Here is a 27,906-nt window from a genome sequence, read left to right on the forward strand (position 1 = left end):
ACATCCTCACAACATTTGCCATATTTCACTTCTGTTTAAAATGTTTTGTGTTGTTTTATCATCTTATTTTCTAACATGTTCTTATAATCTTAACAATGCCAGGTGATTAAGAAGAAAGTATCATCTGCTCTGCACTAGGCCCAGTGGGCACAAAAGGTCTCTGACTGTTGGCACTGACTGTTGCTCTTTTTCTGTCCCTGTGTCCAGCTTGCCTTTGAAGCCATGAGTGTGATCGCTATTGTCACTAACTGTGCACTGATTGGCATGTCTCCACAAGTCAAGGATTACTTCCCCGAATCAGAGACACAGCTCATACTGTGGATAGTGGCTATTGAGGTAATTCATAAACACATGCATACACAAAGACACTCATATGTGATCCCATACAGTCTTTATCTGCATATTAACAGTAGTTGTGTTCGGTCACACAGCAGCTGTGCTGTCGTTTGCAGTATATCTGTGGTGTCTACTGTAATTACTTTGGCGGGACTTATAATGAATCAAGGCTTGGCTTGTCTCATGTCAGAACAGCAGAAGCACAACCAGCCTATAAGCAGCAGGGACACGTCAGTTTTTCAAAACAAGGATGTCCAGAGCCAATCTGCATGAGCCAGTCAAAGATTTTTTAATTTGATCAGTACTGAATAGAAAATACTAATCTTTCTCATGTTTAGTTAATTGCAACCCACTGTGCTCTGTGCACTTCCTACCAAACCCTCCAGCTACTAGAGCAACTAAGTGTACAGCCACTGTACACTGTATATACCATTATACCACTGTACAGAGGTATAATGGTTATACCACTGTACAGTGGTATAATGGTATAGACAGCAACCACAGACAGATTTGCTCTCGTCAGTGCCAAACTATCTTTACACAACTGTTCCACACTGACACTCCTCTCTCTACTGATATATATATGATATATATATTCTCTATAATGTAGGAAAACATGAATATTATATTAGGACATGTTATTTAAGGGATTAAATCAGGGATTAAAGTAGTTAAGAACCTAGACAGTGGAGACTTCACACCTTTTTCACAGCAGACATTTTTAATTTTTCATAGCAAAGGAAGCACAGGTCAAACTAATTTTGTTAACAATGGCTCAGTTCCTTCTAGTGTCTCAGTAAACCATGACAGTGAGCAAACATACATGACACCAGGACCCTGAAAGTCACACACCGAAATGCATCCACTTTTTTTATGTTATCAGTTCCACATGGTTTTCCAGCTATGACATTTTAAAAATGTTGTGAAAAAAGGTCTAGTCTAAGTTCTGTCCTCATAGGCTGGATGCAACAGTGTTCTTCTAACTACAACAGGGCTTAAATGCATTGTTTCCCCATAGCTCTGTGTAAGTATGCAAGTCAGCCTGAAGTCCATTAATTCCTATTAGAACCTTTGTGATCTCTAATGCGTTGTGGCAATAATTCGATATATTAATCAGCAGGTTCATTTCCATTGATAAGGCGCTTTGCAATGACCATTATATGGTTTGATGTGGGTGTGAAGAGGGCGAAAAAAATGGCTGATCTATGTGCGCAGATTTCCAAGTTAATTTGGGATTTATAAAAGGAAATTGCGCATTATTTGGCGTATGCCATGTTTTATAAATCAGAATATTTTTTGGAATACATACATTTCCTCATTTGTATGTAGGCAAATATTTTGTGTGGATTCTCCACAGAGTTTTATAAATGAGGCCCCTGATGGTGTGAATATGTCTCACCCTGCTTCTCATTTAAAATGACAACAAAATCTGGTTGTACCATAGGTATAAAGGGCCTTTAATTGAAACATGGAGGTATAGCCCAGGGGCCTTTATAAAACTCTGCAGGAAATGTCTTTGCGCCAAAAATTATGTTAAAAAAAATATTTATATGTTTATCCTACAAGAGTAGGAGTAATCCTACAGGATGGCGCCATAGAGGTAGGGCGGCGTTCCGAGAGCTCTGCAGTTTATATTAGTTACTAGTGTCTTTTGTAACTTATTCATGTTTTTTAAGTTATTTAGTTTTTACGTTAGGTATGAATCAGCAGATTAAGTAGTTGCATTTATTTTCTTCTTGTGTCAGCTTAATTTTTATTTCATCTGGACTAAAATGAACAGTGGTGGCGGCAGCAGCAACAACATCATCAACTACAACATCAACAACAACAACAGGATCACTTTCAAAAGAGAAACACTTTTAAACATCAAGAAGGCGAGCACACACCACAGACGGGATTTTCTTTGTCCGGACCCCCTTTCACCCAGTCTCAAGTGACTAAAGAAATTTGGCCTGAGACCCATATTTTTATATACTATTTACCATTTCTTTAGTGGAGTCTCAAAGTCAAAGTTTTTCACACAAATGCACTTGTACAACTGGAGTGACAATAACGTCTTGAATCTTTACAGCAATCAGACTAACTATTCCACTTGCCAAAATGATGCAGTGATTTTACACACAACCAGTATATGAAAACTAAGATCATACATAGTGAGGGGTGCCCCGTTAGCTCAGTTGGTAGAGTGTTCGTCACATGTACAGAGGCTCTGTCCTCACTGCAGTGGCCCAGTCCGACCTGCGGCCCTTTGCTGTGTGACGTCCCCCCTCTGTCTCATTTTGTTTCCTGTCATCTTTCAAGCTGTCCTGTGAATAAAGCCATGAAAGACCAAAAAAATACATACATAGTGATATACAGCCATGTGAAAAAATTAGGACACCCTATGAAAGCCTGTGTTTTTTTTAAACATATTTGGATATATGGATATTTAATATCAATGTTAAAAATACTGCGAGATTCAAGTAATATAACTAAACAATTAAAACTGAAGAAAAGAAAAGAAAAAAAAAAACTTTCTGTAAAATGTAATTTAAAAAAAATGCAATTTCTGGTTAGGAATAAATTAGGACATCCCCACATTTGTTCCCACTTAAACTGGCTAAAATCACACACAGGTGTATCACATCAGGTGCACATGATTAGAACATCTACTCAGTATTTTGAAGGAGGCTTGCCCTATTTAAACCTCAGACATTTAGTTTGGTGTGCTCCTGACTGTTGAAGTGAGAGTGAACGCCATGGTGAGATCGAAAGAGCTGTCTGAGGCCTTCAGAAAGAAGATTGTAGCAGCTTATGAGTCTGGTAAGAGATTTAAAACAATCTCAAAAGAATTTGAAATCAGCCATTCCACTGTCCGGAAAATAGTCTACAAGTGAAGGACATTCAAAACAACTGCCAACATGCCCAGGTCTGGCCGCCCAAGCAAGTTCACCCTGAGAGCAAGACCGCAAGATGCTAAAAGTAGTCACCAAAAACCCTAAAATGTCAACACGGGACCTACAGCAGGCTCTTGCTACTGTTGATGTGAAAGTGCATGCCTCTACAATCAGAAAGAGACTTTAACTTTCATGGGAGGTGTGCAAGGAAGAAACCTTTGCTCTCTAAGAAAATCATGAAGGCCAGACTGAAGTTTGCCAGAGAGACATAGACAAAGACCAGGACTTCTGGAATAATGTTCTTTAGACAGATGAGTCTAAAATTGAATTATTTGGACACCGGAACAGAGGACATGTTTTTGGCGTAAACCAAACACAGCATTCCAGGAAAAGAACCTCATACCAACTGTGAAGCATGGAGGTGGAAGTGTCATGGTTTGGGGATGCTTTGCTGCAGCAGGACCTGGCCAGCTCACCATCATAGAATCCACCATGAATTCTACCGTGTATCAGAGGGTGCTTGAGGAACATTTGAGACCATCTGTAAAAAAATGAAAGCTGAAGCAGAACTGGACCCTGCAACATGACAATGACCCAAAACATACCAGTAAATCCACCAGGGACTGGCTGAAAACTAAGAAATGGAGAGTCCTGGAATGGCAGAGTCAGAGCCCAGATCTTAATCCCATTGAGATGCTGTGGGTGACTTGAAACAGGCTGTACATGCAAGAAACCCCTCAAACATCTCACAGCTAAAAGAATTCTGCGTTGAGGAGTGGGGCAAACATTCCTCAGACCGATGTCAGACACTGGTAGATGGCTACAAGAAGCATCTCACTGAAGTTATTTCAGCCAAACGGGGTAACACTAGCTATTAGGGGGTAGGGTGTCCTAACTTTTTTCTCAGTTAGAATACGCATTTTTGTTGATATCTTTTGTTTAATAAGTAAAACAAGGTTACCTTTTGTTGTTTACCTGTAATTAAATCACTTTCTTTTCCAGAGATAAATAAAAACAAGATTAGACATCAATATGTGAGCATTTCTTAATAAAGAACTGAATATTTAATGGGGTGTCCTAATTTTTATGACTGTAGGTACAATACTCATTCTTTAATTTGATGTAATCTTGGATTTCTACAATGACTGATAATTTATGCTTAGAAAGTGGTGTACAAATATTTTAGGCGAGTTTTGTTGGTATGCAGGGTTTATAGAATAAGCCTAAGCTCTGCCAGCCAACACATTAAAACCATTGACAGTTCAAGGAAGCAGCATTGGTCATCTTGTTACAATGTGTTGTTCTGCACAGGAATGGCCAGAGGAATGTGACAAAGAGCTCACGGTGTCGGCCTGACCTCCAAATTTCCTGAAGTGCCTATAAAAAGTATTCGCTCCCTTTTTATTGCTTTTATAAATGGAATAATAGAATTTGGCTTTTTTGACAAAACAATTACAAAAAAAATCTCTTTAATGTCAAAGTGAAAACAGATTTGTAAAATAAGTGATTGCATAAATATTCATTCCACTGACCTAATTCAGGTCAGTGGAATGAATATTTATGAGGTTCAGCCAATTGGTGCTAGTAGTCTCACAATTATTGAAATGGAGATCACCTGAGTGCAGTGAATGTGTCTTAAGTGATTGTAATGTAAATACACCTGTGTCTGGAAGGTCCAGTCACTTGTTAATCATTATTCCTGGCTACAGTTACACCATGAAGACAAAAGACCACTCCAAGCAACTCCATGAAAAGGTTATTGAAAAGTATAAGTCAGGGGATGGATAAAAACATATTTCCAAAGTCCTTGAACATTCCCTGGAGTTCAGTTAAATCCATCATTAAGAAATGGAAGGAATATGGCACGTGTATATCTGCCTAGAGCAGACAGTCCTCACAGACTGAGTGACCCTGCAAGAAGGTGGTCAAAGTTGTTTTCACTTGTCAGTGGTTTTATTGTTGTGGCAGATTGATGTGTATATACAGTCTGTATATCCTCAGCTACACAACAGGAGTAGAATGGCTAATTCAAATTTTTGATCACTAGATGGAGCCAGAGTCCAAAGTAGATGTGGATGGGTGAGAGGGTGCAAGGGAGGAGGGAGAGAGATTTTCACGTGCATATATGGTTTTTGCTCTGTGTGTATTCCTGTCAGCCTGTCATTGTCTGGGCTTGTGTGTGTGTGTGTGTGTGTGTGTGTGTGTGTGTGTGTGTGTGTGTGTGTGTGTCTGTGTGTGTGTGTGTGTCTGTGTGTGTGTGTGTGTGTGTGTGTGTGTGTGTGTGTGTGTGTGTGTGTGTGTTCCAGCATTCCCACTCCACACTTATTAATGTAAACGTCAGCCCACTCCTCTTTTCTCTGTGTTCCATTCAGACAGCAAAAATACTGACAAGCACACACACACTGTATGCAGGGGGATGCAGGTTTCTTTAGGACAGTCAAAGACAAAACATTGGTATGTGGTTTGTGCTACATTAACAAGCAGTAAAACACACTATAAAGTCATACTGTAATTTGCTGTACAGCAGCTCGCTGCTGGTACTGAGGCAGAAACTGGGTCATATTGATCTTCTGCATGTTTGATTGAATATGTCGTCTGCACACACACACAGAGATGAATGATAAACTCTTCATGGCAAAGTTGTTCACTGTGTGTGTTTTATCTTCTTCAGCAGCTGTCAGGATAACCTGATGTTTGATTAAATTCCTTTAATGGGAGTGATAGAGTTGTTGTAGCCTTGTTCTGCCTCCCAGGATACCGCAGCTTTACAGCACCAGATGTGTTTTTAGTCTCAGGAACACCCACTTGGACAGACTTGTGTCCCTGTTATTGTTGTAGTATTGACTGTTTGCACTATATGAAAGATGAATGGTTAGAGTATAAACTTTTTTCTTGTATATTGCTAATTATGAATAGACAAGTGAATTAAACTGATCCTCATTTACTGCAGACTCCCCAGAGGCCTTTATGAAAGAAAGCCTACAGGCTGTTGTGAGACCTGTGAGAGCAACAGGTCTGATGACAGTATACTTGTGCTCTAATGATAGCAGCCCACAGCTTTTTACTTCACTGGAGAACCCAATAGGGAAATATCCTGCACAGATGTTTTGCAGAACTTTGATGATGAGCAGTTTATACGCCATTTGCATGTCCTCGTGTACATTATTATTATAATGTATTACAGCTGATTAAACCTGCAGTGACATGGAAGATTTTAAGTCTTTGACACGCCCACTTGCTTGCTGTAAATTAAATTTTACATTGCCTGCACTAGTCACACATGTGACTTACCAGATTTACAGTAGGACTCGGGCCAAAATAAAAACTACATTTTCCATGCTGTCCTGACCTAATGAGTATAAAAGAGGGTGGAAAACTGGGGAAAACCTTAGGCTGCTCCTTGTTTGCTAGCTACCTAAAAAGTTAGTTAGCCTGCTCATGATGGCTAATCAGGGAAGCTGTAATTTCTAAGATCTAAAAGGTTGATTGCCATGTACAGTAATCCATTAAGCACATTAATCCCTCTCAGATAAGAAGACCTTCTCCTCCAGCTCCACCTTCATCCCACAGAATCAACTTAAACAGGCCAGTTGCCGTGGCATTTACTGAACCTGTTTATGCTCCCGAGGGGGTAACATTTTCATCATGTAAATGAAACCATGACCTTTAGTGCTGTACTCAGGGCAAACTTTACATTTTTAACTTCTGCTGGTAAGGCTGTAAAGATAACAAAATCACCAGAATGTTGATTGTTATGTCCAAAATGTGTCTATAGTTTGATTTGGGTTTAATGTCCACACTATGCTAGGAGAGCTTTACTTTTAGTCTTGTTGATTAAAAGGAAGACGGTCGGAAAATCCCCCACTCTGGTGCTCACAGGAAGCCAGCCACCTCTAATCCATCCCCCAGCTCCTTCAAACTGTGTCCTGCCCTGAGTAGAAGTAAACATGACTTTTTATAGCAATAGACTGCACGATGGCTCCGGAGATGATGTTCTCTGTTTGACTTCTACTCTGCCCCCTCACCTGAATAAGGAGAGGAGGTGGTGCTGCTCTGGTGAACACAGAAAAAAAATGAGGGCAACTCACAGCATGTGTTAGGCTATTACTCTTTTTTTTTCTGTGTGGCTGTGTGTGTCAGCCATCCATCCTGCAATGGCAACCTGCACGTGACGACACTGTATACATTAGACCTGTCCGTGTATATGTTTGCATGTGCTCTACTTTGCCACAAGCCTGTAATAGAAGACTCAGATCAAAAGTGGAGACAGGCATAGTGAAAAAGAGTATGCAAATGAAGGCAGAAACAGACAGGAGGGAGGAGTTGTAGGAAAGGGTTGAGAGAAGAAGTGATAGGTCTAAGGAGAGAGAAGAAGAACAAGAAAATGGATTGAGAAAGGGAGAGTAAAGCAGTGCATGTGTGTGTATGATGAACCAGAGTCACTAGCTGATTGTACATCTAAGCACGTTCCTCCTAGTTACCATCCAGCCTTCCCAGAATAGAGCAAGCAGGCTATTAATGATATGGTTCAACAAGAATAATGAGCCAGCTTTCATAATGTTTAGTGTACCAAGAGGGAGCTACACACATTGACGTTACTTATTGACACAACATCCAATATATTGCCATTGGATGGCACTTTTTATCTAATGCCATTAAAAGACCTGCAAGTGCATGCATTTTTAAGCACGGTCACCTCCAGCAGGAATAGAACCTCTAACCTTGACTCTATTAGTTCTGGGCTTCAGGCAGACCACAGTTTTAAATTTCTGTAATAAAGTCAGACACTTGGCAGTTTTTTTAAAACAGCAGGGTTATAATCAAATCATTCAGCCCCTGTTATCTTGGTTATGGGATTGGGGTAGGAGGGAGGGAGAGCAGCGCCTTGTCGCTTTCTTGCAGCGGTGCTATGATACCTGGGTAATTACTGTTTAGGGCTTACACACATCAGTGAGCAGTAACCAGGCAACGGGCCAGTCTGCGACAGAAACAGAAGGAGACTTTCTTTCAGAGTCACAGGTTTGTCTGTTATAATCTACTATACTCATGTCAGTGCAACGGAACTGCCACTCAGAGTGACGGATTTGTGATTTTTATGTGTGATTGAAGTTGAAGTGTACAACAAGCAGGTGTTTTTGGGGTTTTTTATCAGACGAAGCCTTAACCACAAAAATCTGAATTTTATTTTGGATCTTTACCCTGTGTGGTAAAGTTTCGTGCTGTGGAGTCATGATTTGTTGTCTCTTGGAGACATATTCTGCTTATGTCAGATGGCACATTAAATGGCTGCATTGGTAGTTCCTCATCAGTTGGATTGATGGAGGATTGAAATGCTAATATTCCAGTTAACAGCGAAGGGGTGTCAGGGTAATTAAACGCTGAATGCTGAATAGTTGAAATAGCGTTTTCACTTTAGACCTCCTCATTTTTGCCAGTCTTGTCAGCAGTGGAGCTTCAAGCTCTCAAAGAGCCATCTACTCTCATGCTGTAAAATGATAGTTTTCAAGTTAGGACACCAGCTGGTTCTGGGGTCCTTATTCTCATTAGCAAAATGGCTAAAATAACATCAAGGACTCACTTTTGCCTTTGTGTTTTGTCTAGAGGAGAAGTCAGCTATTGTGGATGCACAGGAGGATCATGTAGGTGAAGGAGAAGATCAGTCACATCAGGTTCCCTTTGCTTAGTGTATGTACTCAGTGTAGCACTGACAGTGACAATGAGCATGTCCAGTTCATTTATGTCATGAAAACCGAATTTATAGTTAGACCTTGAAAAGAGTAACAGCATTTCAGACATCATGCTCTCCTTCCAGTCCTAACCTTGTGTCCACTCTCAGCCTAACCTTGAGCTACTGAACACTCAGAAATATAAATTAGCCTTGAATAGCATTAGCAATCAACTAAGAGCTGCGGTGTTTGCTGTGCACTCTTAATCAATATGACAAGTAACCAAGATCATGGATTTCTTTGCTTGTTCTCCTTGTTAATTAGTGAAGCTGCTGTGCTGACTAGAATGAGTTGTTCCACAGATTTCCCAGAAACCTCATTAAGTGTTACCATGGCACAAATAATATGTAACATCATGGCTAAAACAAAGACAAAACACCCACTTAGAAGAAAAATAATCTGCTAAGAGATATAAAGGTTTCTACATTTCGATGATATACTATATATGGTTGAGACTAAGATCAATGTTATGTGACTTTTAGATAAAGTGATAGACCTGAACATATTTCTACCTGAAGCTCGTAATCATCCCTCTCACTCAAATCACTTAGTTCAATAAGAATGACATCCATTTCTGTGGAGCAGTTTGTCCTCTTGTCTCAGTCTTACACCATTTGTTCCATCTACTTTAGAACATGAGTCCATTACTAGGATGAGGTAAAGGGTACTGATTCAAGGGAGCTGATGGCTGCTGGCTGTCCTCCAGATGGACTGGCACAGGTGTGTGTGTGTGTGTGTGTGTGTGTGTGTGTGTGTGTGTGTGTGTGTGTGTGTGTGTGTGTGTGTGTGTGTGTGTGTGTGTGTGTGTGTGTGTGTGTGTGTGTGTGTGTGTGTGTGTGTGTGTATCTGTGTGTGTGCGGCTTGCCCTTTTAATGCGTATTAGTATTTGTGCAGGTTCTTACACTTACACTTCGCTCAGCAGACATGTAAGTGTATGTGTCATGTCATCTTCATGGGAAAACACTCTCTGCTGATTATGATGTGTGCAGGTCAGTTGTTTGTGATAACCAGAGCTCTGACAGATTTGAGAGGGACATGTTTCCTCAGCGAAGACATTTATAACGCACAGTTTTCTGCCTAATAATGCACACTGTACGTTAAGCACCCTTCTGGGTGTGAAATTATAATAAAGCATTTGTTAAACTATATAAAAACATACTGTTTTCATTCCTGTAAGTGTGATTTTAAGTGATAATAATTGTAATACCATACACTTTGAAACCGCTGTGTTTTCTGAGATGGTTATGAGGATGTGAAAAATCTCATACCAATGCAACCCTACACTCAAGCAGTTTATATACTTGCATCAATTCAACGCTATTCCAGTCATAATTCTACTATATTTCATTTCGTAAGTGTAATTCAGACACAGAGCATCACCAGGGAATGATGTAAGTGTCTGTCATTCTCCAAGCCAGACACATCAGCAGACAGCCAGTGACATTGACCCAAATTAAATATGCACACAAACTTAATGGTCATTGTTTCATTTGGAGTACAGAGCAAACACTGACTGTTTTGTTTAACCAAACGGTTTTATTTCTTGTGAGGTTGTCTGTCTCACCATGTTGTCCCCCTTTTCCTCTTCTGTCCTCAAGCTCAGTATCTCATAAAGGCACCATCCCATTATATCATAATCAACTTATTCCAATCTCTCTTCCGAAGCCTGTTTGCATCCTTACTATATTTTCAATAAAAGGATGCAAATAAAACCTGAAGATAACTGACACTAAATGTGTTTGTTGTTGTCTAATTTCAGCACATGCTGCTGGCGTTCAAGTTCATCCTGACCTTCCTCATCCCAGATGTTCCCAAACACATCCAGATCAAACTGGCCCGCCTGGAGTTTGAATCACTGGAGGCCCTCAAGAAAAAGGTAAACCCTGACCACACGTCTGTATGGACGGAGGCAAGCTTGAACAGAAAGACACTCTGAACACTATATTATTTATTTATTCAACAAGATAGTGATAACCGTACTAACAACAGCAATGACAAAAAGAAAAAAATATGAGTTGGCCATTGCAAACTCATCGTGTTGAGAGTTTCTGAGTCCATTCATATATTTTGATGACAGAACAAGCCTTTTATATTGGAGTGGATCCTAAAGATTAAAGGATCAAGGCAAAAATAAATATAAAGACTATACAGCTAAAACAGTATCTTCTACAATAGATAATAAATAAATAAATGAAATAGTCAGAATGTCTACTTATGAATCAGGTTGCTGGAAAGGATAGATCTAATTAAAGTGAATCTCAGTTTCTCATTTTGAAGATTCATCATGACGTCCTTGATCCATTGTTTAAAACAGGATGAATTGTCTAGCTAATGATAGAGTCACTCTACACAGAGTATCTCTGTCCTGTGTGGGGGACATTACTTGGTACATGGTATTGCACACGCTTCTATTATTGCTGCTGTTTGTTTTCAGGTTGTTAATTAGCATAATCAGCAGTTTTGTTGTGTTTGCTCTTCCATATGTATCAATTAAAGCTGCATCCTGTTTACTGTAAACTGTGCTGAACAGTGTCCACAACAACCACAAAGAAGAATCTTAAAGAAGTCTGAATATTTATAATTTACAGTTAGTAACAAACAAAAAGAATGAGCCTGAGGCATGTTATATCAAGAACAATGTTACCTCCACATTCACACAGACAATGAAAACACACAAAAGAACGATGAATACATGTCTCAGCTCTAGATATTTGATGAAAAACTATTTCTGTATGCAGCAGATAGTCAGATCCCAGAGACACATGTTTCAATGTTCTACTGTCAGTGAGAATTGAGGCACTCTAGGCTCTGCTAGGTCAACATCTTAACAGCTAAACTTTGTGTGTTAGCTGGAAAAAAATGGCATAGCAATAATCTTTACCTCCAGTGATGTCACTCAGGATAAGTTACATTGTGTGTAATATAGGCAGGTTTTGAAAGGCAGTCCACTGGTCTAGCACTGCACTCCTATAACACTCATAGAAGTTTAAAAAAAAATGATCAAAATCAATATAGCAAAACCAGAGATACTGCCCTTTTTATTCAACAGATTATTTTTCTTTTTCAAAACCTGGTGTCTACATTGCCCACAATGCAACTCAGCCACTGAGTGACAACACTGGAGGGAATTTATCAGATAATGTGCTGCTTCGTCTGGAACCACAAATGGCTTTATACTACTTTTTTCACATATGCAGTGGTACTCCCTGAACCTATATGTACTTTAATTAGTCAAATTGATGGCTTTACCCTCTAAGGATACCAACCAACATAGCAGACACAAATTAGATGCAATTTATTTGCTATGTGAATGGCGCCTTTACTCTTTTCCCCAAAGCTTCAGGTTTAATGTCACAAAAGTGTATACATTGTTTATTGTTTATGTTCTTAATTTCAGTTGAGTTGGCTCACCTCAACTGAGTTCCTAAATAAGAAATAGTCTCAGTCTTGTCTGTGAGATTCAGTTTCCTGTCACTGTGCAGTATGTTTCCAGATACTCAACTTCAATGGGCAGAAAGCTAGGTTCAACATGAATATTTAGGCAAAATAATCAGTTGTCATTCTTACAGAACAAACCAACTAAGGTACAGGTACATTAAAGGTGACGTACATTCAAATTGTACTTAAGTACAGTACTTGAGTAAATGCACATAGTTACTTTCTACCTCTGGCAATAAGTGACCATGTTAACCAAGGTTCTCAGGTGTGACCTATAAAATCAGCTTGTAGTACATGTAGTACACTATATAAATGGCTTATGTCATGATGATTTGGCCTGATGTGCTAAGGTGTGTGTGTGTGTGATCTATAAATAGCTATATAAATATTGCATATGCACACATAGCAATCCTAATGTGAACAAAATATATTATCCAGCCCATTTGTGTGTTATTAATTAGATTTATCATTCTAACACATTTTTATCACATGGTCAATTACTTACACACACACACACACACACACACACACAGCGGTAACTTTGTCTCGAAGCCATTGTTCATAAGACACGTGTCGTGGTAGCGTGTACACTAAATTCGGAACCCCAGAGCTCAGTTCTGTCCAAACCACACAGTGAAAGGCACGTGTTAGGTCCACAAGTGCTGTTCCGCCATTGTTTTGTTCAAGCCTCACGTGGTCACCTCCACTGACCACGTGCCCACATCCACCATCTCGAACACTCTCGTGAAGTCATCTCCCACAAGGTCACGTCCGACATCTTGGCGCTCTCTCTCTCTCTCTCTGACACACACACACACACACACACACACACACACACACACACACACACACACACACACACACACACACACACACACACGCACACACACAGATCAGCTACAACATTAAAACCCCCTGCTTAATATTGTGCAGGTTCCCCTTGTGCAGCCAAAAATGCTCTGACTTGTCCTTTGGGTCCTGTATGTCAGAGGTGGGGCCACCATGGATCATTCCTGCACGCCTCACAGATGCTGGATCAGACTGGGATCTGGGTATTTTGGGAGCTGGGTTGACACCTTGGACTCTTTGTTGTGTTCGTCATGTCATTCATAGGCAGTTTTTGTGGTGTTTCAGTGCATTGGCCTGCTGGGGCAGCTGCCATCTGGGAATGCCATTGCCATTAGCGGGTGTACTTGGCTTACAAACAGTGTTTGAATGGGTGGTGCATGTCAAGTGGCATCCACATGAATGCCAGGAATCAAGGTTTTCCAGCAACAGCGCATTATAAGAAGATGTTCAATGTTATTCACTTTTCAGTGGTTTTACTGTCGTGGCTGATGGGTGTAAATCCACATCTTTTGGCCTTGTTGAGGCTGTGATAACTGCCTTGCTAAACTCACAGCACACATTGTAGACAGAGTGGAGATCTCGTGTATATCATGCTTCCCATTTAGCATTCAGACTGGGCTCTTGGAGCCTGTCCCAGACCACTTTGCTGAAGACGAATGGTGTGTGTTATGTTAATAGTATTGATATGGCTCCTCAGTAAAGCATTAGATTGCTCGGCACCGCAGCCTTTTGTTAGATGTGGACTGACAGGGCTGAGTGCTTCTCTGATGAGCTCTTTGTCTTTTGGTTCATCATTTCTCTCTTGTGGGTTTTTGTTGTTCTGGTGCTGCACAATATGTTGTCCTTCTAATACAGATTACACAGACTTGATTTGAATTGTTCAGTTCAGTGCCGTTCAGTTTCCTGAAAAACACAGGTGAAAGTTCAGGGGAAAGAAGCCAATGCTTTTCTCTTTTTTTCCTCTTTTATTACAAGATCTCAAAAACTTAAAACATATATGCCAAATGTTCAGGGCCAAATAAAATGGTTAAAAAGGTACACAATCATGTTAACAGTGTGTTTAACCTCTATACAAGTCGCAGGCAACACGGGCGCCGCCATTAACCGGGGTAATCAGTTTTACCTTCCTACACTTTTTAAAACTCAATATATACCAATATTACAAAAAAAAATTACACATTTTGTGTGTACCACACATGCACACAGTTTGTTGAGAGCCATGCAAAGGCTGCAGTCCTAATGAAATGCTAGCCTTGGACTGGTGTATTCTTTTTTTTCCTATTATATCAGCTAATGATGTCTGCTTTGATCTGTGTTGTTCTGTTGTCTCTTGGTTCTGCAGAGACAGCTCCTTGGAGGGTGAGTAGCTCTGTGGGTTTGGGTGATCCTGATTTGTAGACTGGAGTGACATTATGAAAGGGCGTTGAGTGACACTATTAATGTCATAACTTAAATCTAATCTCCTAACTCCAATGGTTTGTTTGTGACTTTGACCTAACATGGGTTCTGTTTGAAAGTTGTGATATTTTGCAAGATCAGCTTTTCCACAGCCATAATCAAGATTAAAACCAGTTATTATCATAAATACTGACCTCATTACATCTTACCTACTGTTTTACTTGCTGAAGATTAAGTATATATACTTGTTCCTAAACGTTTTCCTTTTTTTCCTGTTTGCAGTCTGTTTGACCTCAGGCAGGTAGACAGAAAAGCATTAAGACTGAGTTAGAGCTGAATTAAGGTAATTAGACGCTACCTAAAGTAAAACATTACAATGTATTGCTTAAAGTCAACAGACATGTAGTTCAGATGTTTGGAGAACAATCTGAAACTGAAATAACACAATGGATGCAGAAATGTTTGGTAGTTTTGTCTTTGGGCTGTTCTGATGATTTAATTTCCTTCTTTGTGATGTTCACACTAGTTTAACAATTAAAAGCACACAATGGGCCTCATGCAAGAATCACTCGTATAAACAGATTTATTCTTAAAGTGGAAACAGACAACTTCTATCGCCCTAGCATTTTAAAGTGATTGCTTCCATTTTCCTCTGGGTACCAACTACCAACAAAACAGGATAAAACGTTGAATTTATTCATTCGATTAGTCTATAATGGAGCAAGCCAGGCTGGATCACCAGTCAGCCGTCCTTTACCTAGGAGACTTTTTGCACAGTGGCAGATAACACACCATTGTGAAAGTGAGGTATATAGGCAACCTGTCTAAACACAGATGGTGTCTTTATGCTATAGTCATTACATTATACAATCAACATTTACTTCATAATGATATGTTAAAGCCAAAAAATGTTTCTCTTTTTCCCTTAGGCACCAATGAGTGGTCCAGACCTGATTTTAGGTTTTAGTCACACACACCATCCTGCTGCCTCATATGTTCACTAGAGCACCAAAATATTCCCCCACAAACGCACTTTCTCTTGTTTAGTGTTTACTGTTTTTGGCAATTACTGAGTCTTTTTTAAAAAGTGAAACTATATATTTGTGAGCTGTTTTATAAATTCTGTCTTCAGTAGGTACCATTGGACTTGGAGCTCAGAGCCACAGCCAGGGTAGTGAACTCAAAAAGTATTGAGAGATGGACAATGTAGGTTTGCATGTGGGTCTTTTCACTGGATTTGTTGAGTTGAAATGAAAGAAAAATCTTAGCAGTAAATGACGAAAGGTGTCTGTTGGTCAGACCTACAGTTAAATAGACTGTGAATCAGAAAACAAACAAAATATAAAACTTGATGGTGATGCACTCAAGTTTAATCTGTTATATATCTTATTTCTGTATGGAATTCCAGTGATGTTGTGATGTATCAGATCAGTCCAATCAGCTGCCACATCCAATCAATTATTGATGTCTAATAAGGGGGAGTGTCAGTTGGTAAAAAGACATTCATGAAGGCTGCTCTTATATGTCCTTGCTCATTGCTCCTCAGAGATCCCTCCTCACTCCTTGCACTTTGGCGAACAATTAAAAGCTTTGGGATGGTCTGCCATCTTATAGGCCATAACAAATGTGAATGAAGCGAGGACTGAGGAGCAAGGAAATGTCAAGTCAGGGGATTGAGATGTACCCTCTGTCTCTGTATGTCAGCCTTCTGATTTACCTCTCACCCAAAGTCAGATGTGTCCCTCTCTGACGTAAGTGGGTACAGCTGGCTGGCTAGCTGGATGGATGGATGGACAATGCATGAAGTGCAAGGTAACAGACAAATAGGAGACTTGGTGAACATTGTCAGGATTAAGGAGAGCTGTTTTAATTAACCTGAAAGAGTGTTGTCGTATTTACTGACACTGTGAGTTATCATTCTCTCTTAATCACATTTAAAAATTAAAAGTGTTTGATTAAAATGCAACAAACTGGCCTTTCCCCCACGTCTTACTATAGAATATTTATGTAGCTGAATAAAGTGCGCACCAACATGCAGACACAGTAGGATAGAGTGGAGATGGAAACTTGTGCAGAGATCTCAGATTCCCAGAGGAGACACTTGATCAGACAGACAAGTGACTTTCTTGGCTGTGCTTCACCAGCTACAAGTCACCTTCCTCTGCACCCATCTGAGCAGATCAATCACAGCAAAAGATCACTTCAGACTATAACTATAACTGACTTCATTAGACAGAGAAACAGTAGATATAGGCGCGAGCTTTCCAATTCAATGTCAACCCAGTGGAATGCGTTGTCTAGCAGTAATCTAACAGCATGAGAAATTACATTTATATAACTGCAATAACAAAGAAGAAAATGGCTCTTACACTATAATAGTTTGTCCTGGTACCACTGCAGATACAGTCAGCCGCTCAGACTAGTGCTGCTCACGCAGTTTTTTTTTCCTTCCTGTTAAATCAGTAATTCCCCGGCCATATTACTTTAACTTTCATGAAGTACTGTTGAAAAACAAAAAGATGAAGCATAATATTGATGAACTCATGATATGGTAATCTAATAATCATTAAATATGCTCTGTGTGGGAATCACACTCTCTCACACACGTCAAACACTGTGTGCCTATGATACAGTAAGAACAGCTGATTTCAGACACTGTAACGCTTCAGCTTCCATCGTCACTGCTCCTCCTGGTGGATAGATAAACCATTGCAAGTTGTTTCCACACATGGCACTTAGGGGCATTACAATTCGGGGATCTCATTCGAGTCAAGGACTCGACCAGGTCCGAGCACGGACCACTACTACTGGCTCTATACAATCGCAATTTACAGTCATCTGTAGACAGCAGAGCAAGAATACAGCCAGTCAAAATAAGACTGCTATCTTATAATCTTCATGTGTGGCTTGTGTGTATATGTTTACGGTATAGCTTACATTGTAACAGTAAAAAGGAAATCAGTAACTACACTGTTACACTGAAGTCCTCCTTCTGCAGGGATGAGAGCCTGGATTGCGCAGCATCTCCTCTGGATCCATGACTTGTTGGCTAAACACGAGGCAGTCTGTGGTTCGTCCAGCGAGGACTTTCTTTAGAATCCAAACATTTGGTTGCTCCCTTTTATAAACGGTTGCGCTGGCAGAGCTACTGATCCAGCAACACGCTATGATGGGACTGCAGTGAGTTGCGGTGTGCAGCTGTACTTAAGCTCTCCGTGCATCAGACTGTTGCGCCGGAACTGGCAGTGTGTTCAGATGCACCTTCAGACAATGGGAGAAGGGAGTTTCAAACCTGGGGAACAGTAGCAACCGAGTGGACACTGGGGTTGGTACACTTTCCTTTGTTTACAGGCTTTGTTAGCGCGTCAAGACTACACGTTAGACTTTGGTTTACATGCAGGCCCCTCTATTGTTAGGACAATGTGGGGAGGTCCCAACAACCTTGATGCTAGGTTCTTTAATGGGCTACCACTGTGTCGTCTGCGAATGCAGATATATAATTTTTTTTCATTTTTTTAATGAAATCATCATCTACTATCATAGCAGTCAAGGAGCCAGCAGGATGCCAATTAATGTCGAAGGGAATGCATGCATGCATGTTTGAATGTTAACTAATGTACATTTTCCCATGTTCAAAGCCTTTACTGTGGAGGCGGCTGCTAGGAGCTGTGGTCAGAAGGTCAGTGGTGCCTAAGAACCCGCTGGTGGACACCAGTGTCGAGGGAGGTCGTCAAGCTAAGGAGGCCTTTTAGGCTTGGATGGCCCAAGGGTCTTCTGAAGCAGCAGACAAGTACTGGGATGCCAGAAGGGCTGCAGTCTCACCAGTCGCTGAAGCAAAAACATGTGGGTCGGAGTTCAGGGAGGCTATGGAGAAGGACTTTCGGTCAGCCTAAAGGAAGTTCTGGCAGACCAACTGGCGACTGAGGAAGGGAAAGCAAAGCTCCGGAGGAGAACTGCTGACCCAGACTGGGGGTATTGTCGGCCTATGACTGTGATCCCTGGGGAGTACTGTGAGCAGTACTATGGGAGTATGTGGTTCCCGGCCCGTTGCTTCGGGCTATCCAGTCTCTACACAAACAAAGTGATAGCTGTGTCGGATACTAGGCACTAAGTCAAGCATGGTATTGCCTAGCAGTCTGTTCCATGGCAAACCAGCTCGCTTGATCGCGCCGCACAACTGCTGAAATATATCCTTACCTGTGGTATGGCCTTGCATTGGTCACCTCTCAGCAACTCTTCAGACACCTCAAATTTGTCATTAATACCCCTGATGTAAATGCTAGCTGTACATTGTCAGTCCAGTCTGTGCTTTCATCAAGCACCATAGAGTATGCAGTCCCGTAACTGTTCATAAATGTCACTCGTTAATCCGCTCTGCCACTGTGTTTGTCGAAAGAGAGATATTGTTGAACAAGCTCTTCTTTTGTGGCCCTTTGAAAAAAAAAAAATGTATATTTCAAAAATTATATTTTTGACATCAGGTCGCAGGCCGGATGGAGGGGGAGGGCGGGCTGGAAATGGCCTGGGGGCCAGGAGTTTGAGACCCCTGCGCTGGGGGGACTATATATCTCAGCTGGCCTGGGAATGCCTCTGGATTCACCAGGTGGAGCTGAACAGCATTAATGGGGAGAAGGACATCTGGCAGACAATAGAAGGATGAATGGAAGAAATAAATTAGAATTAAAATTAAAAATGAGTGTTAGATATTTATTTTATCTTTTTTTTTTACTGTTGTACTTATAAATATGTGATTTATGTTGCTGTTAGATTTCAGCGAGACTACCCTGATAATATTGATGGGTGTATCCTTTTGTGTGTGGCAAGCAGAGAAGCAAACAGTTTTTTGACCCTAGTGAAAAGGTTGCTTTTGAAAGGTTAAATGCTAACAAAGCAACTGAAGCAGACTATTTGGTCAGACAAAAACACGTTTGAGGCGTTGAGGCTTTTTCTATCATCAGTGTCGAGAATGAAAGCCAGGCCTGTAGAGCAGCAGTATTAAAGGAATAGTCCACCAATCTGTAATGTAAAGGTCAGCCAGGTGGCTGTTGAGGGACCAAGAGTCAGCCGGGTCACCGACGAGGGTCCAGGGGAATGAGTCGACCTGGCTACCAATCTGGGACCAGTAGCAGGCGCTGGTGGGGCTGCTGAACCTGGACCAGGAGAGGGTATCAACAGGCCTGACAAAGGGGGATGAGGAGCTAGTTGGGCCACTGAACAGGGACCAGGAAAAGGCGCTGCATAACATTTTGTCCCACACTGTCGTTTAGCATAGGGGGTAGATATTGAGGTGATTATACATTGTGTTGTGTTCTGTGATCCAGATGTAGGCCAATTCTTGTGTTGACTGTTGCAGGTGACTTATTTGGTCCATTCCATCCTTTGGTTATGAGGTGAGGATTAAAGGTCCCAATGAGGATTTGACGCTGTATGGTGGAAAAAGCATACACAGGAATGTCGAGTAGATGGTTATAGTGTTGCTTGAGGGTGTCGAAAGGATGAGTGTGGTTTACCAGGGAGAGTCTCTCAAATGTAAATGCCCCTTCTATTGTTTATGTTTTCTCTTGAGTAGATGCTGCAGCAATTTTTAGGACTGACATGCCCTGCAAGGTCTCCGTCTCTTGCATTAATGTACAAAGTTGAAATTCCTCAGCCACTCTGTCTAAACCAAGGTATTTTGCGTCTGACAGCAGTTAAATGGTGCCCTCTGAGCCACTGTCCAAGATGGCATGCAGTAGTGGTCAAAAGTTGACATATTCCCTGTAAAGTGTCAGTCTTGAGTTCCAATGATTTCTACAACTATCATTTTTCTGTGATGGAATGAGTAGAACATGTTTTTTTTGTCACAAAAAACATGTATGAAGTGTGGTTCAAATATGTTTTTATTATGGGTCTTTCGAAAATGTGACCAAATCTGCTGGGTCAAAAATATACATACAATAACGCTTTATCATGGCAACTCATAATGTGGCTCGGTAGTGTGTGGCCCCCGCGTGCTGGTATTCACTCCTGACAACGTCTGGGCATTCTCCTGATGAGTTTGGAGTATGGTATCCTGGGGGATCTCCTACCAGACCTGGATCAGGGCATCAGTGAGCTCCTGGACAGTGTGTGCCGGTACTTGGCGGCATCGGATGCATCAATACATAATGTCCCATAGGTGCTCAATTAGATTTAGGTCAGAGGAACGACTCTGTGTAGGCAGAGTGTGTCGGAACTGCCTACACACTCTGGCCACATGAGGCCGGGCATTGTCCTGCAACAGAAGGAACCCAGGGTGCACTGCACCAGCGTAAGGTCGGACAGTTGCTCTGAAGATTTTTTTTTTTTTTTTTTTTTTTCTTTTTATTCAAAAATGCATTTCCATTGCATATAACCTTAACAACATTACAGACTTTCCTTGATCCACTTTAGGTCATATGTCCATTGTTTAACCCACTTTCCGCTGGGAATTAGGAATAGTGGTTGCCGAATGTCTTTTCAATATTGCTTTTCCAATAATTTTCATCTTTTAAGTCATTAATTTACAATAACATTTGAACAACAGAACTGGGGAGCTTACTTGTTATGATTGTCCAGATGAAAAAATAAATAAATGGAGAGGGCAGGTGATCAAAAATTATAAATAGAACCAAGTAAAACTCGATCTTAGTGGTTTTACACACTTAGTCCATTTAGTCCAGATCTGATAAAACATTTTTTATTGCACTCTGAGGGAAAATGACAACTTTTCCATAATGTAGATCTCATGTATAATATCAGTCCATCTCTCAATGGTGGGTTGGTCTACTTTTAACTATTTTCCCGTAACTTACTTTTTAACTTTTTTTTGTCATTGATATTCCAATTTTTGAAAAATATATCACCCAAATACATGGTTTCACATTTGAAAGCAATGATTACGCCAAATATATTATTTATATGTCTATGGATCTCTTCCCAGTAAGTTCTAATAACCTGTCAACTCTAGAAAATATTAAAGTGATTAGTCCCACAAAGTCTCCAACTAGCATCACCACCACCCTGATGTTGTTCCAGGATGGGTGTAACAGAAAATCTCACAATATTTTTCCAACAGAACTCTCGCCATATGTTCAACCCTGTTGGGATCCACTGTAGCTGGCATATTCCCCTCTTCTTTATGTATTCTGTACTCTCTTGTTAAGATTGTTGGATACCATTATGCAATCTCGATATAATTTTGCTGCATGTTCTGCACTTGGGTAATGATAGAAATACCTGCAGAAACTCTGATTTGCCTATTTTTTAGGCCTCTTTCAGGTTTTGATAAAGTAATGTCTGACTTGCTCATATCTGTAAAAGTAATCTTTTCCTAACCCATATTAATTCTGTAGCGCTTTAAAGCTCTGGAATGCCCCCTTGTGGACAAATGAATAATAGGTAGTTAAACCTTTTGAGGTTAATTTCTTGAATCGGCCATCATTTTTATTTGGCGCAAAATCTGAATCATAGGCACACCACCTCAGAAATTTAGATGAGTCACCTAATCTGCAAATTTTAACTATTTCCTGTCAGGATTTTAAAAGAATATCAAGCATGGATTCATCTGAAATCATCAGTCACCCTGTAATTTGTTATCTGCCAACAGGGCTGTTATTGATATTTCTTTTACCATCGTGCCTTCTATATCCTTCCATCCCCCAGTGTATGTTGGTGAACATAAGCAAACTAATGGACTTAGCTGAGCGGCATAGTAATACTCTTGAAGGCAAGGTAGGCCTAGTCCCCCCTTTTCTTTTCTTAATTGCAGAGTTTATATGTAATCCTGGCCCTTTTCCACTGCCATATGTATCTTGATATTAACCCGTCCCAATCTAAAAATTGTTTCGGTGGTATTAAGACTGGCATACACTGAAAAGGGTAAAGCAACCGTGGACGAATATTGATCCTTATTGACTCAATCCTGGAGCTTAAGCTCAAAAAGCTAATAACATTCAATTTTTATATATCTGACTTTATCCTTGAATTTAAAGGTCCAAAGTTGAGATTGAACATTTTCAAAAGGTCCTTTTGACTCCCAGATATTTAATGTATTCTGCATCCCATTTCCATTTATATAGGTTCCTAATCTCAGTTGGTGGGTCATAGTTAAGAGCTTATACTTAAAAAAGTAATGTTAATAAAGTTTTAATAACGTTTATTTTTTACCAAATTGGAGATATTAAAGATAAAAAGGCATCAGTCTGGTGGTCATCGTTCAATTGTCATTGGGAATACAGTACTTTGTTATAGTTTTTGAGACATTGTTGAATTTTCTGTCGACTAGTTTCTACTTCATTTGTTGTATGGTTTCTTATTTTGTGTATGGTTCTGTCTGCTTGTTGTTTTCGTAACTTAACGATAAAAGCTTCAAGGATTTTTCCCTTGTCTCGTAGTATTGTTGCATTGTAAAAAAAGCCTTTTTTGTATTTCCTGTGTATTTTTTTAATCTTTTTCTTTTTAGCACAGATGGTCTCCCCTTTTCGTTATCATGTGTTCCAAGTACGATTTAATTTAAATTTTCAGTTTTTCTTCGATAGCTGGGTTATTTAAAATGTTTGAGTTCAACCTCCAGAGAGCAGCCCTAATCTTATTATCAAGGCAGACTGACATGTAAATAAGATTATAGTCTGAAAGAGTGCTGGGGCCTATTCACATTTATCTAATCTATAAAGGTTAAAAAGTTGTTAAAAAGTAGTCTATCCAGGAACAGACTTTATGAGCGGATGAGTAATGTGTATAGTCTCGGCCAGGATTTCCTGCATCAAAGTATTGATTCTTTTATTAATGTTTTTGCCTCAGATTTTCCATTTGACTAGTCCAATTTCGTGTTTAGCCGAATATTAAAAATCTCCGCCACATATCAAGATCCCTTGTCTTTTTGTCAAATATGTGATTATAAAAAGAACCAGTCACTACCTCGGGCTGGCTCAGCCCAAACTCAAAGAGAGGTGGAAAAAAGAAAGGAAGAGAAACACAACAAAAAGTGAAGCCAAGTGTATAAGATCCTTTAGTTCACAGGTGGTGCTGGTGAAGATCTCCTGAAGGCTTGAAATTTCCCCTTGTAGTTTGAATCTCATCCGACACTGGATGTGCCCTTCCTTGCTCGCCTGTGTGCTTTCCTTCAGGTCAGTCACTGTATCTGCTCCATCATTGACTCCGGAGGTCTAATGGTGTTCATGGTGTAGCCTCTGCTCGACAGGTCCTCGGGTTGCTACCTCTATTGTATCGTAGATTATGATTCTGTCCTTATGTCTCACACGTTGCCTGGCTATGAAGAGAGTCTGACAGACCTCTGCATATTCTCTTCGCTTCTTTCCACGAATGTAACGATCGTTGGTGACTCCTTCTCCACACCCTCTGGGCCCCAAAACTTCTACTTCATACCTCTAACTTCACGTGTAGCTTTAGCATCTCTGTCATGACTTCTTCTGTATTTCTTTATTTTGGATCCTCTGCTTTCTCGATTCGCCCTTCCGGTTCATCCAATCTAGAAGAAATTTTGAATGTGAACGCATAAATTTTGAATGTGAACGCATTCAAAATTTCTTCTGTGGCCAGTGTTGCCAACCTAGGGACTTTGTCGCTATATTTAGCGAGTTTTCAGACCCCTCTAGCGACTCTTTTTCAAAAAAGCGACTAGCGACAAATCTAGCAACTTTTTCTGGTGTATTTGGAGACTTGTGGAGACACTGACATGAAAGCATTCAAAGAGCAGCGGGTGCTGCCGTGGGACCGTCCCAAAGCACTCACAGGCGGCCCAGTCCTCGCGCAACAGTCCCTCCCAGCTGCAGTCAGAGCAGGAGATGTTCACCCCAGTTGCGCATGCGTGAAGCTGCCGCTGGCTGATCCCACCCTGGGTTACAGTCAGGGCTGGATGTAAATGTAAAATGTTCTTTGTCCAAAATAAATCACTGCACTAAAATAAGTTCATTTGTAGTTCTAAACATATTAAGGGTGTTTTTTTTAATCTCTCCCAGATGTTATTCCTCTCTCCTACAGCGTCCATTACAATTAAATGCACATGGCCAGTTATGCAAATTAGGTGATGACGCCATTTAGCGACTTCTAGCGACTGTTAGGACAGCCAATAGTGACTTTCCTTACTGAGGAGTTGGCAACAGTGTCTGTGGCCAATATTGATAAGGAGAGAGCAATTGTCTGTACTAGATGCTAAACCATTCCCATGTTGGGGGTTGTCTTGCTTTTGCCTCTCCATTTCACCTGTTGTCACTTTCATTTTCATCAAAGCAGGTGAAATTGATTCACAATAACTTGTGCTTCCTAAATGGACAGATTTATATCCCTGAAGTTTAACTGTTCCCTTAATTTTTTTGAGCAGTGTATATACACCAATCAGGCATAACATTATGACCACCTGCCTAATATTGTGAAGGTTCCCCTTGTGCAGCCAAAACAGCTCTGACCTGTCAAGACATGGACTTAAGACCTCTGAGGGTGTCCTGTGGTGTCCAGCACCAGGGCATGTTATAGTGGATCCTCTGCGTCCTGTATGTTGGGGGGTGGGGCCTCCATTGATCAGACCTGCTCCAGCACGTCTTACAGATGCTCGATCAGACTGGGATCTGGGGAATTTGAAAGCCCGGTCAACACCTTGGGCCCTTTATTGTGTTCCTCCAGCTGTTCCTGAGCAGTGTTTGCGGTGTGTCAGGGCACAATGTCCTGCTGGGGGGCCACTGCCATCAGGTAGTGTTGTTGTGATGAGGGGGTGTACTTGGTCCACAACAGTGTTTGGATGGGTGGTGCGTGTCAAGTGGCATTCACATGAATGCCAGCACCCAAGGTTTCCCAGCAGAACATCGCATTGTGATGAGATGATCAATGTTATTCACATCACCTGTCAGTGGTTTTAATGTTGTGACTGATCGGTGTATATCTTGTATAGATATTGCACACCCTTTAGTCAGTAGGAATCGTTTTTCTCTGTAACCATGCTGTGATGTGCTGAAGCCACCACTCCGCCAGCCTGTGTAATAACAGCAAAAGTGAAGGGCTTTTTTGAAGGAGTTCAGTGCTTAAAAGACTCTTTCTGCACGTAAGTAACTTGTTTTGTTTTTTTCACAATCTCTAAATTTTAAATTTAGTCAGTTTTATTTATACAGCCCAAAATCACAAATGTCCCTCAAGGCAAGACAGTTTGTATAGCAAACAAAACTGTAGACCCTCAAATTGGATAAGGGAAAACTGCCCAAAAGTTCCTGTAGAGAGCAAAGATGCGAGTTATCCTTAGAACAATCTGTGTGCACCTTAATGTCATAATTAATGAAAAGTGTCAAAGGAAAGTTATGACTTCCACCATCCTGCAAGCATCGAGCACGTAGATTCCTTCTTGTGCTTATCGTGATGCCGCTAGCAAGGGCTAAAACTAAACCGCAGTCAGATCAGTTATAAGTCCATCTCTCTTCCTTTCTGTACTATATAAAGTCAGAGTATAGATCCAGGCTGTCAACATTCTGTTCATGAACTATCTGGACATTCATTCTCCTCGAGTTTTTCGGCTTATTAATGGAAGGATTTAATTACCCCTTTCTGTTCCTGGGACAGTCAGTTTGTGTTTAACCCCTCTGCTGGCCCTGAAAAATGAGCTTTGAAGCTAAACAGCTGCCTCAGCACAAACTGTCAGTGGGACAGAAACTTTAATAACATCCAATTTGCCTGCTTTGCGTTTTGCCAGAAGCATGAAGAGATTAATTGATTAAAAGGGAGCTCTGCCAAGATCAGCATCGAGGGAAGAGGAGGGGTGTCTTCGACTGTAATTTGTTAAAGAGCAAAACCAAACAGTTGGTTAGTATCAAGGCCAACTGGAGGCAGAAACTGTACGTATGCTTGCATGTTTAGTTTAGCACATAGACTTGCTCTCTGCACTTGTGTGTGACCTTGTGGAAAAATCTCAGCAGACAGACTTGTGGTGCTCGAACAGCTGTGAAAAGATCTGGTCTTTGTTTCAGGATCAAGTGTACAGTGTAACTCTACCCTGCATTGATGGCGCAGAACTCTACTCTCTTGCTCCTGATGACCTACGATCCTCGCTGAAATATGGTCTGGCAGCATAGTGCTACAGACAATACATACCTGCCTTTCCTGTACATCTCTGTACGATTCAGAGAGACTGTCAAAAGTCACGGACAGACTCCAGACCTGCAGACCTTTAATACTTTTTTAAAACCTCTGCTCCCCTCACTGCTCTAAGAGAAACCATAGCAAAATTTCAACAAACCAAAACTATATGCACCATTAGATGATTCTTGCTCTGGCCATTACGTTAATGGAGCTTACAGTAGTTCAGGCAGGCACAGAAGTAATTTTCATAATTTAATGGTCACATATTGCATCCACTCTCCAGTCACATATAGCGGCAATGATCTTATTGAAAATTCTGCAGGATTGTCTAAATGGCCCTAAAGTCACATTTCTTTTTCACGTTCATTCATGTAAATATAACAACAAAAATACAGTATTATAACATTAATAATAATAAATTGTGGTCCTACATTAAATGTTGTGGGTTGTAGGTCTATACTGAGTACCTCTGTAGTCTGCACATATCATGCTTGTTTAGTACAAGAATGATATGAGGCTCACCTCACATTGTCATGCTTCTCCCTGAAAGTCAATAACTGCTATCACTTAACAGATGATATGAAAGTCTACTGATCACGCTGTGAATAGATTTGTGCTTGTTTATTGTCAAAAATGTAGCTAGTGGAGCAGTTAAGAAAAGTGGATGTGCTGCCTGCCTCTAGATATTTTTCCTCTCAGTTTAATGCGTGTTAATGTGGCAGTTGGTCAGCGCTCCTGTCTTTTAAAAGCCCACTAAGCAAAAAGTATTGGTACGATTGCTGCCAGAGTCATATTGTTGTGACAGGCACAATTTGTCCTACAAGCAGGTATTTAAATAAAGGTGAAGTGAAGTGAGGAGCCAGAACTGTGACTGTGCTAAAACTATAAATGCTATGAAAAAGTTTAATTGATATGAGAAAATCTTTGTGAACGTTAAAAGTTTGAATGGAGTTTCTCTGTGAATGTATGAAGGAGTGAGAAGATTTTGGAAATGAGTGGGTCTGAAGTGATTTCTAATTTACTTCCATTATAACTAAGATATGACTAAGCTTCAAAGAAAGCCGAATGTTTTTAAAATTTTAATGGGATTTGAAAGATGAATAATACCTCGAATGTAGACAAATTGTGGAATATTTCAAAGTTTGAATGGAGTTTCTATCTGGAAGCATGCATGAGTTTTTAAGTTTTGAAAATGCTTAGATTCT

General features: G+C 40.5%; 1 protein-coding gene across 2 annotated transcripts in view; it reads left to right on the forward strand.

Moving 5' to 3' along the window:
• The window catches only part of ano10a (anoctamin 10a), a 52,668-nt gene that overhangs the window by 23,930 nt on the left and 832 nt on the right, over window positions 1-27,906 (forward strand). For both annotated transcript variants that reach the window (XM_084358696.1, XM_084358695.1), the window contains exons 13-14: window positions 208-336; window positions 10,698-10,814. In XM_084358696.1, coding sequence (XP_084214822.1) covers window positions 208-336; window positions 10,698-10,814 — 246 coding nt within the window. The remainder of the gene's footprint in view (window positions 1-207; window positions 337-10,697; window positions 10,815-27,906) is intronic.

This window comes from Pagrus pagrus, assembly GCF_965226575.1.
Source record: "Pagrus pagrus genome assembly, chromosome: 7".
Taxonomy (NCBI): Eukaryota; Metazoa; Chordata; class Actinopteri; order Spariformes; family Sparidae; genus Pagrus; species Pagrus pagrus.